General features: G+C 36.9%; 2 protein-coding genes across 2 annotated transcripts; both read left to right on the top strand.

The window, feature by feature from the left end:
* Positions 1 to 1,972: 1,972 nt before the first annotated feature.
* On the top strand, positions 1,973 to 3,022 carry LOC117342571. The gene has a single exon (XM_033904763.1). It carries the CDS (start codon positions 1,973 to 1,975, stop codon positions 3,020 to 3,022), a length of 1,050 nt encoding a protein of 349 aa, XP_033760654.1.
* Positions 3,023 to 4,289: 1,267 nt separating this feature from the next.
* Positions 4,290 to 11,869, top strand: LOC117342573. Its single transcript, XM_033904765.1, has 5 exons — positions 4,290 to 4,300; positions 9,751 to 9,841; positions 9,988 to 10,164; positions 10,457 to 10,542; positions 11,830 to 11,869. Exons 1-5 carry the CDS (start codon positions 4,290 to 4,292, stop codon positions 11,867 to 11,869), a joined length of 405 nt encoding a protein of 134 aa, XP_033760656.1.
* The last annotated feature ends 253 nt before the right edge of the window (positions 11,870 to 12,122 follow it).

Consider the following 12,122-nt stretch of genomic DNA (forward strand, 5'->3'; position numbering starts at 1 on the left):
TCTCATGCAATTGTCTTCATTTATCTGATGTGTTTTATACTGTACATACATAGAAATAAATGAATTTTTGAAAAGTAACGAAAAACCAGAGACTTGTATATAACAGTTACGTCTCTGGAAAAACGAATCAGGTTTTGTTCCGCCATCCAGATGTCTAGAAAGAGGTAGGCCTATGCCAGCTGTGACATGTGATAGTTTAAGATTGCATCCATGAGGAAATTAATGTTGAACACGTGTCACCAGGTACCAAAGACGCGTATCGATACAGGCATGATGCCGATGAAGCTTGATATCCCCAACCACGCCCAGGGACTGATCTAGAAGATCAATAAGGGACCAACGGTATAGTTTGGGGTACCGCCGGTTTTATCTACACAAAAAAAAAAAAAAAAAAACGGTGACAACATCAATATAATCAGGGACATACATAGGTTGTATGAACGTCCCTGATATAATCAATGCAACGTATATAAAGTCACTTTTTGCTAACGGGGTGCAATTGATTATTTTTATATCATTTTCAAAAGATAAAATTGAAAACTCAAAATTTAAATGATAAATATATCGAAAACTATATAATGCAATTGTTGGTATTGTATAAAAATATCGAATAGCCTACTGTATAGGCCTAGTTGTCTTCTTGTTTTCAAAGATCTTGATGTATAATTTTTAGAAATAAGTAGAAATAAGAATTGTGATTCTTGTTTCTTATGGACATTCTACATGTATCATTTTCACATCTGTACGATAAGAAATTTTACTCTATTTTGTAAAAAAAGAAAAAACAAAGAAAAACAACCCCATAATTGTGTGTATGGTTGGTGAGGATACATGTTTGTATGTACTGAATGGTCATGAATGTCATAATTAAGTTAAGTTAAGTTAGGTTTATTTCTGGTTCAGGACTTTTTAAGTCCTCTATACCAGACTCAAAATAATAGGGGAGACCGGGGCTAGTCCGGCCTCGGGGCATGTTCGGCTAATTGCTATATCTCGCGCGTAATTAAGAATAAAGAGACGTCATTTATACTATGACGTCACTTATGACGACGCTGTTTACGTCAGTACAACGATGGCCGCAGTGTGAAGTTTTTGGGCGTTTTGGTGGCGAATGTTTATTTTTAAGCCTGGTGAGTAAATTTTCAACATTCTTTTCAGTTTTTATTTTCACCGAGAACCGTAAGAAATTCGGACGAACTTAAATATGAAATATGAAGGTAAGATAATGGGCTTTGCTATTACACTATGTTTACTTCATCCCATGTACCATTAAATAAGGTGCAAAGCGAAGTGTTCGGAAAAACTGCTGGGGGCATGTCCGGCCCTGAGAGTAGGGGCACGTTCGGCCTGGGCCGAACTTGCCCCATACAAGGCCGAACGTGCCACACACAGCTGTAACTTGCGGACAACGAACAATAATTAGCTGCAATTATTTTTATCGGGGCATTCTGGACGGAAAATGTTGTGAGGTATATGGCAGAATTGTTTGTTTATTTGATATGTTGCATGGCTGATATCGGACAGTTTGAACGGTCGCTATCTCGTCCAAGACATTGCTAAAACAAACGCACGACAGAGCGACACGTCACAGTGCGACATTATAGGCCTACGCACGTCAGACAGTACGACAAAACGGGCGAGAGTGTCACTGTCGCTATCTCGCCGGTTTTGGCGCACTTTCATGGGCGAGATAACGACAAAACCGGCGACAAAATGCACGATATATAGTGCGACAAAACGCATGACAGACTGAGAGTGAGAGCGACAGTGCGACAAAACGGGCGAGATAGCAACAATAAATTTCTTTCGCATTGTCGCCCGTTTTCTTATACTGTCGCAATATCTGTCGTGCGTTATGTCGCACTCTTCTGAGCGATTTATCGACATTGCGAAATGTCCGATATCAGTCACCATAATTTGATACTTTCCAAACCTTATGCAAGTTTTTTCATGTTTATTTTAGAATTACAACATGGTACGTACGTACAAAAAGAAAAGAGGGGACAGAGTATCAACAGATGTGTTGCAAAGAGCGCTGGCTCATTACAAGAATACTATCGATGGATACAAGAAAACAAGTCAGTTGTTTGGCGTACCTCTTTCAACGCTACAAGATAATGTGAAAAAACTAAACAAGATGCCCGAATCAGAAAGATCAATTTCGAATATGCGTTTCGGATACCAAAGGCCTAGACAAGTTTTCTCAGATGGAGATGAAACTGCACTTGTTGTGTACTTAAAGCACGCGTCGACCATTTACTTTGGACTGTGTCCACGTGAAGTAAGACTTTTAGCATATGAATGCGGCAAGCAATTTAACATCAAAATGCCAGCATCGTGGTCGGAAAAGGAAATAGCGGGTGCCGATTGGTTCTCTTCGTTTCTAAAACGTCATTCGGAACTTTCACTCAGGACCCCAGAAGCAACAAGCATCGCTAGAGCGACAGCCTTTAAAAAAACAAATGTATCTGAATACTTTACCAAACTGACGGAAGTGACGGAGAGACATATGTTTGAGGCATGTGACATTTGGAATGTCGATGAAACTGGAGTGGTGACAGTGGTAAAACCAAAAAAGGTTGTAGCAGGTACTGGTGTTAAGCAAATAGGATCTCTAACATCAGCTGAGAGGGGACAACTAGTCACGCTGTGTGCTGGTGTATCCGCAGGCGGGAAAGCAATTCCACCGTTCCTTATTTATCCTCATGTTAACTACAGAGACCATTTTCTAATTGGAGCACCAGCGGGTTCCAAGGGAACGGCCCATCCATCTGGTTGGATGACAGCTGATAACTTTCTTCTCTTTCTGCAGCACTTTGTTCAACATGTCAAACCAACCGTGAATAATCCAGTTCTCATTTTGCTTGATAATCATGTCTCTCATCTCTCCATAGACGCTCTTGATTACGCCAAGGAGAACGGGATTGTTATGTTATCATTTCCACCGCACTGTTCGCATCGCTTGCAGCCACTGGACCTGTCGGTCTTCGGACCACTGAAAAGAAAACTGTCGGTGTCGTAAAGTAACTGGCTTTGTAACAATCCAGGGAAGCCAATATCTATATATGATATTGCAGGCATTTTATGTAACCCATGGAAGGAGGCACTAACTATGTCCAACATTTGTAGTGGTTTCCAAAAGGCTGGGATTTTCCCATTAAACACAGAAGTTTTCACAGAAGAAGACTTCATGCCATCAGCCGTGACGGACAGACCATTAGAATCGGGACCAGTAAAGCCCGCGGTTGCCCCAGTAGAACAAGTTTTTGACACGTCCACTACCAGTAACAGAGGTATAGATTCGGAACAAGTACTAGTAGATGACACCCAAATTGACAGAGATACTAACATGAATTGCTATCTTCAAGAACAGAATATTTCATCCATATCCGTAAGCGGTGACGGACATTGCCTCCTTTATGCCGTTAGTTCATCCTTGTATGCTGCTGGAGATGAGATTTTTACAGATGAGGATTTGAAAAAGAGTCTATCAGCTGAAATTCACACGCACCAGTCATTCTATAGAGAATTCGCAGTAACGGGCGACGTGGACATATTGGTTGCAATCCAGAGGTACATACAAGAAAAACAATATAACAATAACATTTGTGACCTTTTCCTTAGTGCTCTATGCAATGCAATGATCATGAAAGTAATTGTTATTCGAGAGATGAATGGTGTGATAAGTAAACTGGAGTTGCTCCCTTGCAGGCTTGGAGTAGAACCTCAACGCACTATACATTTGATACTGCAAGGCTCTGGCTCTAACGCGCATTACAGTGGTGCTGTTTACAAAGTATCGGAAACCTCAACTGATTGTGAAATGGTATCACAAATCAGCAACAGCTTCCATGATCCAATAGAAGATAACTCGACATCCATCAACGCCAGTGGTTTTAGTTGTAATACACAGGAAGAAAGTATAGCAAGCAGCTCACGTCGTAAGTTGATGTATACCTGTTCGCCCATTTCAAAGAAAAAGAAGTTTTCCCCTGATCTAGTAAAACCCCACCCAAAGCCACCCTCTCGCAAGACATTGGGAATCAAAAAGCGTAGAAAGACATGTATACTTACCGATACACCAGAAAAGAAGCTTTACGACAGGAGCAAAACAACCGTAAATCGAAACAGAAGACAAGTAATACAAAAACCAAATCACGCAAAACATCCCACAAACCAATACAACAGTTAAACAAAACCAGAAAAACTTCAAAAAGGAAATCTCCAGCAATCCGAGACGAACAATCCGAAAGTGAAGATGAATGTTTTTGTTTAGTTTGTCTAGAGACATGGGCCAACAGTAGGCCAAATGAGAAATGGATCGAGTGCACGATTTGTAAAATGTGGTCACATGAGGAATGTGCGGACACAAGGGGCATGCTATTTTACACATGCCATAACTGTGATTCTGATATAGATTAGAATGAATTTATGAATTGTATTTTGAATTAAATTATTATTATAGAGTTATACATACATGTGTTGAGGTCATTCAATCTACAACTAGGTTCCACAAAATGAAATATTGAGCAATAGTAGTTTCCAAAACAGCCCGAAAAATCAGGATGTATAATGAATAATTAATTAGAACGAGACTTCAAAACTTAATATGATAAAGGGGCGGATGCCTGGACTTGATGGGCGGGAGTCGAGAATAAAAGGGTCGGGACAGGATTGTCGGGAGTCATGGGGAGGGGCCGGAATCCGGAGAGAGGAATGAGGGAACCGGGGGAGGAGATAATTTGGTATTGGGCTAATACTGAGGATGCAAAAGGACCGGGAGGTTATATTCCCAACCAAACCACACCCTCATATGCCGATTTTAATAATGGTTGGTGTATTGTCGATCAACTTGGTATAAAGCGATATATCGAGTTTCCAATTCATAAACCACAATCAAACCACAGGGACAGGGCACAAAAGACGCATACTGCCGTCTGGCAGAATCTAGCTATCCCGCGACAGCATAGGCATTGAGCTTGGGATGACCCATTACCCTCCCTTAGACTCTGACATGTCAATTAAAACAACTATTTGGCAATACAAGTTTACTAACGTTTAGTATACAGCCTTCTTCTCGAGCAGGGGCCGTACTTGCCCCGGTGGATGCCGAACTAGCCCCAGTGCGGGGCAAGTTCGGTCATCTTGGCCAACTCACTTTGGGCAGATATTAACCATTTGTCGGCAGAGAAAATAATTAAGGAATCATGGGACTTAATAGGCCCAAATATTATTGACATAAATATACATTTTCAGATGTCTATCTTAATTTGTAAGTTGTTATTTGCGATTTTTCTAAAACGGGGCCGAACTAGCCCCGGTCTCCCCTACATAATACAGATTGATATACATATGGCGCGGGAAGGATGTCATAATTAAATATTTTTGCCTAGGCAGAAATCGAATTTTGCCTAGGCAAACAATCGAATTTTGCTTCGATTTTTGCCTAGGCAAAAATATTTCTGCCTAAGCAAAAATAATTTTGCCTAGGCAAAATTCGATTTCTGCCTAGGCAAAAATCGATTTTCCTACGCTGAAATATTTTTGCCTAAGCAATATTCGATTTTTGCCTAGGCAGAAATAATTTTGCCTAGGCAATATTTTATTTTTTCCTAGGCAAAAATATTTAATTATGACATCCTTCCCGCGCCATATATACAAATGTACTTCAGTATTGAACACAAAATAGTTATTGAGACGTTGATCCATCATGAATTATCAATACACATCATATAATATGAAAGTCGTCTTATTCTGTGACTGCAGCATATTCAAATATTGTCACGTGATTATTGTGTATTGAATCATTATACATTGGCCAACCCAAATATCTCATGGATTCAGATTTCAGTAATAAGGCGATTTTCTATCATGAATTATCATAAAAAATCATATAAACTATGTTTCACATGTTATTTTTTGTATCCCAAATTACACAATAGTCACGTGACTTGGAATAAAGGAACCCCCTTCATTGTTCTATTTACGAGCTACCCTACTTCAGTATTGAACACAAAATAGTTATTGAGACATTGATCCATCATGAATTATCAATACACATCATATAATCTGAAAGTCATCTTATTCTGTGACTGCGGCATATTCAAATATTGTCACGTGATTATTGTGTATTGAATCATTATACATTAGCAAACCAAATATCTCATGGATTCAGATTTCAGTAATAATGCAATTTGCTATCATGAAATATCATCAAAAATCAAATATACTATGTTTCACATGTTATTTTTTTGTATACCAAATTACACAATAGTCACGTGACTTGGTATAACGGAACCCCTTCATTGTTCTATTTACGAGCTGCCCTACTTCAGTATTGAACACAAAATAGTTATTGAGACGTTGATCCATCATGAATTATCAATACACATCATATAATCTGAAAGTCGTCTTATTCTGGAACTGCGGCATATTCAAATATTGTCACGTGATTATTGTGTATTGAATCATTATACATTATGGATGTAACAAGACAGACATATATGTAACAGGACGGACCCAATGTAACAGGACAGACATATATGTAACAAGACAGACATATATGTAACAGGACAGAATATATGTAACAAGACAGACATACATGTAACAGGACAGACATACATGTTACAGGACAGAATACATGTAACAGGACAGAGACCCTTGTAACAGGACAGACATATATGTAAAAAGACAGACATATATGTAACAGGACAGAATATATGTAACAAGACAGACATACATGTAACAGGACAGACATAGATGTAACAGGATAGACATACATGCAACAGGACAGACATACATGCAACAGGACAGACATACATGTAACAGGACTGACATACATGTAACAGGACAGTCATACATGTAACAGGACAGAGACTCTTGTAACAGGACAGACATGCATGTAACAGGACAGTCATGTACATGTAACAGGACAGACATACATGTAACAGGACAGTCATACATGTAACAGGACAGAGACCCTTGTAACAGGACGGACATACATGTAACAGGACAGTCATGTACATGTAACAGGACAGAGACCCTTGTAACAGGGCAGACATATATGTGACAGGACTGACATACATGTAACAGAACAGACATACATGTAACAGGACAGAGACCCTTGTAACAGGACAGACATATATGTAACAGAACAGACATACATGTAACAGGACAGAGACCCTTGTAACAGGACAGACATATAGGTAACAGAACAGACATACATGTAACAGGACAGAGACCCTTGTAACAGAACAGACATATATGTAACAGGACAGAGACCCGTGTAGCAGGGCGGATGAACATATGAGTATAACAAATAGAGTAGCTAACATGAGAAAAAGACCTACAGAAATATTAAATGATATCATTGATGTGCTGTGATAGATTTTTTTCTTACACATGTTTAAGCAACGCTTAATAGATAATTTCATACAAAACGGAATGACTTTGTTGAAAATTCATCAAAATGGTAAAAAAATCTTGATAGATTCTTTTACTCTGCAGCAATATTTGACAAAATCGATTCCAAATATTCATCTCGGACTGACATCTAATTTTCATTTATCTATCCGTTAGTAGTTACACATATGAAATGATATATCGTATATTTAAAGAGTGTATATATTATGTACTCATTGTAAACAGAATTTGGTAGTAGAGTTCCATTTTATTCTTATTAGTGCAAGTTATGTGAGTTTACGCCAAAACTTCTATTAGAATCGACATTCACCATATACAATGGTTCCTTTGTTGACAGTATCGGAAAGGGCTTTGTAACTACATGTAGGGTAAATGCTTCAAATCAAGTTTATCATTACGTATAAGTTCACTTCATCACACCGAACGTGATGCATAGTATTAAGGCCGGTTACCTCCTGTAAAATATTATGTCCGCCATATTTTTCAGTTACGATTACTCTATCAAGATTTTAGAAATGATGTTATACTTTTTTGTAATCAACACTCTGACTTAACCAAACAACATCAAAAGAAGAAGACATTAGTTTGTGTGTGTGTTTTTTTTTTTTCTTTTTTTTTTCCAATTTTAAGAGACAGCTCCCATTTGTCACTATACACAAATGCAAAGAGTCTAACATCTTCTTTTGACCGGACGATGACTCAAAGAAAAGAACTGTGTCGTCAGTATACATGAGGAAAAACAGATTTAAAAAAAAAAAAAAAAACAGTGCGTCGCATTTTATTCGAAGTCAGAGTAGAGGAAGGGAGATAGCTCTTCACTTTTCATCAAGTGTTTTCTGCACGAGAAATCAAAGTACTGGAAGTACTATAACACTGAAACATTCCAAAGTAAGGAAGATATTTTGTGATAAGAATGTATCAAGAGTTGATAAAAGGAATTGTAACTTCTGTTTAATACAAACTATGAATAGTTGTTTATCATGGTGGACTTTTATCAAAAGCAGAAAATTACCAGTCCTCCATTTATCTGAAATGTGAACAATTTACATGCATTCGTATCTAACAATGGAATGACCATTTACATGTTAATCATTCCATATGTACACATATGACGTAGTAACACCATTACCACTACTATTAGGAATAGACATATTAACAGATCATCAGTAACACTAGTTGTTACACTTACTTTAGAATCAATTGGCGCATGACAGACCATTAATTAAAAATGCTAACGGCAAACTCTTTAATTCCTTATACCCATCAGCAAGGAAATTATTAGATGGCGCTCTCAAATTATCTAACTTAATACATAGTCGAGTCTTAAGGTCTCCAGTTACGATGACGGTACCCAATTGAGAATAATGGGAAATACTATTATCTATTAATATGATACCAAAACTTTTCATACAATTGGTATAATAGACATTGTTATCGTGTAGAATATACGAAAAACAGATATACCGGTAGGTATCTGACTGACTGCTTGGTTTTAACACATAAAAGTGTAACTGTTGTATAAGATACTTTGGACACATCAACATTATTTTTATATGGAAGTACGAGTTCTCCACATTTTCCCTTTTGGTGAGGAAATGTAAAATACTTAAACTTGTGAAAAAGACTAAAATTCAAATTACTATCTTTGACCACCCGACGTCTATGTCCACAATGCATGGGTCGGTTAGTTCATACTCAAGCCAATAACCTTAACTACTGGAGGTCTCCGCTCTGTTGGCAGTTCCAGGAGATGTATAGGTGAACTGTCGTCTTCGTTTGCTCCGGCAATAGCGTAAGACATGCGCACATGTGGAGTGTATTCACAGCATGATTGGTAAAATGGCCATAAGGATACAGCACCATACGCTTGTCCTCTATAACTTTAGGGAACTGTTCATTAATGCTGAATGGTGATCCTCAAAGGTGGTATGCATTGTTTCTTACGAAAGCTAGGTCTTTATAGTGTATAAACCGAGCGACTAATGGACGAGGATTGTCCTTCACAAAAATGTAGATCTGGAGTTTTCTGGCAACCAGAGGTTCTGGTGTTACTATAAATACTCGGTCTTATAGCGGCACATCCTTTGCCTGAACTCTCTCTCTCTCTCTCTCTATGGGGTGGGGATTCAAAATTGTACAAATGATGGGGCTGGCTGTAGTTGGTTATGATCAGATCATGAAGTTAATATTTGCCTACTCTGTAAGTTAATACTTTATATGAAGTTAAGAAAAAAAGAAAATCATTGCAACATTGTAAACAGTTCAACTTCAAACCAGTTTTAATTGATACAAGTTCCTCTTCACTTTTTGTTGTTTTTCTGTTAATAGACTACACAGTACAGCGGAAGGAGATCCTCCAAAGGCACGCCAATCTCCCTCTGTTGAATCCTCAGGACTTTCAGTTCCTAAATCTTATAGGGTAAGGAGCGAAAGGATCTGTTTATCTAGCTATGGCTAACAACACCTTCCCAACAGCAGTAAAGGTGTACATTGTACCATTCAGAATATTCCACAAATCTGCAACAAGACATTTTAAATGAATCAAGCATTTTGTCAATTCTGCAGGACACTGGATTTATGGATTACTCCCCGACCAATCCGACACAAGAAAACATATGCTGGTACAGGAGTTTTATGGAAACGGCAGGACACTGGTTGATTCTAAATAGAAGAGACCCAAATGTTGTTATTAACACTGCAATCAAAATCAATATTGCCTACCAGTTGGTGTTTGCACTCAAGGTAAGAAACTATTTCGGGAAAAAATAATGCAAGCATGAATGCTAAATGTAAGATATACATAGTTTGCATACACATATAGTGGGCAAGTTTTCTCAAAAGTGTTTTTGCTTGTGGAATGTAGGATAATGTGGTATGTCAAATGCATGTTTTCTGAAGGTACACATGTGGGCTGTTTCTATCTGAAAATAATTTCTGAAGGGTTTAACAACATGATGATGATGATGATGATGATGATGATGATCAAAAAGGAATTGGTACATACTTCTGACTTCCTATAACATTTTATTTACAGGCCATCCATGACAAAGGCATCCTGCTGAATGATAACAAATTTAACAATGACCTTGTTGACACCAGTACGCATGACTTCCAAATAAGGTATCTTAGATATTTCAATTTATTCTAAAAGGTCAACTTCAGTAATTAATAATCCCTGTAAAGTGTCATGAATCCTGTATTTGTTTTTGGGACAATTTTGATATTGATTGGTGTCTTTCATATAATTTAGATCAATTAATAACTATTAAGAGTGTTGCTATCTGTAATTACTGAAAACTAAACCACAATTATTTAAGCAGCACAAAATGCGAATTTCTTCACAGATAAGCTGAATTACAAGAAATTGTTTTTCTGTGTCTCCTGAACATTATGAATTTTCTACATATTTTTATTAGTGTCACTTTCATACATTTTGTAACCTTTAAGATTATTTGTACATGTATCTTGGATAAATTTAACATAATTTTCAAAATCAACAAATATTTTATTGTTAAGATTTTTCATTAGAATCAATTCTCAAATGCACAAACAGAAAACTATCTGAAGATATTATGTCATCCTGAATACATATATTTTTTTTAGAATAATTTGTAAAATATTTCGGAGTCAGGACAAAACATGATTTACAGAACAGGATGCGAACCTCTGGCATACTGTGAACAGTTCGTAGGTCACAGGCGTGGATGGAATATGCCCGTAAACTTTGCCTGCTGGAAATCAGACACTGTCAATATTAAAATCTGTAATAGTTGGTCTGTACATAATCGTAGGTTCCAGGTTTTAAACTTTTTTTTATCTCTCTCAAATACATGGTCACCCAGCCACACAATCTTAAATATGCTGCATTTGTTAAGTTTGAAAACATATATTCATTTTTGAATTTTCAAAAATTTCAGAGATCTATTATCGTTTAAACCAGACACATTTTTTCTTTCTTTTTTTTTTTTCAAATTACGAAGGAAGACAACTTTTTGTATATATATATGGCAATAAAGTATGTTATTTTAGATACAATTTTTACAAATATCTCTAGCAATTTACAAATATCTAGTATGACAAGATTTTAAATATATGTTACAGATATACATTTCTAAATATCTAGTTTGATATAACTTTATATATGGTAGCAGTGATCTGTTATCTTGTTTTAATTTGTTGAATGTTGAAAATAAAAATGAAATAATTCAAGAAGTTGTTGAAGTTTTCTTTAATCCTGGTGGTGACATATAGTTTACAAGTGATCTATGCTAGAATTATTTCCCTTAAGGGTGTATGCTACCTTACACAATAGACCTATGATTTGTTTAATGAGAACTCCACGGATGAGCTTCACCCAGCACTAAAAATGAGATTTGTGAGATGTGAAAAAAAACCTTTTATTTACAGTAACAGTAAACTGTTTAAATTCTACAAAACCGTACAATGAATAAATATTTTATAGACACATCCTGATCAGTGTTAAAGAAACTCTTCTGGAACACACAAAAAATCTTAGTTATGAAGACTGCATCACAAAGACATCAATGTCACAAAGACTCTTTCATATGACAAAGACATCAGTGTCAAAGATACTATTCCAGATGACAAAGACATCAGTGTCACTGGGACTCTTCCATATAACAAAGACAAAATAATATCACAGAGACTCTTTCATCTAAGAAAGACAACAGTGTCACAGC

This window comes from Pecten maximus, chromosome 14 (genome assembly GCF_902652985.1).
Source record: "Pecten maximus chromosome 14, xPecMax1.1, whole genome shotgun sequence".
NCBI lineage: Eukaryota > Metazoa > Mollusca > Bivalvia > Pectinida > Pectinidae > Pecten > Pecten maximus.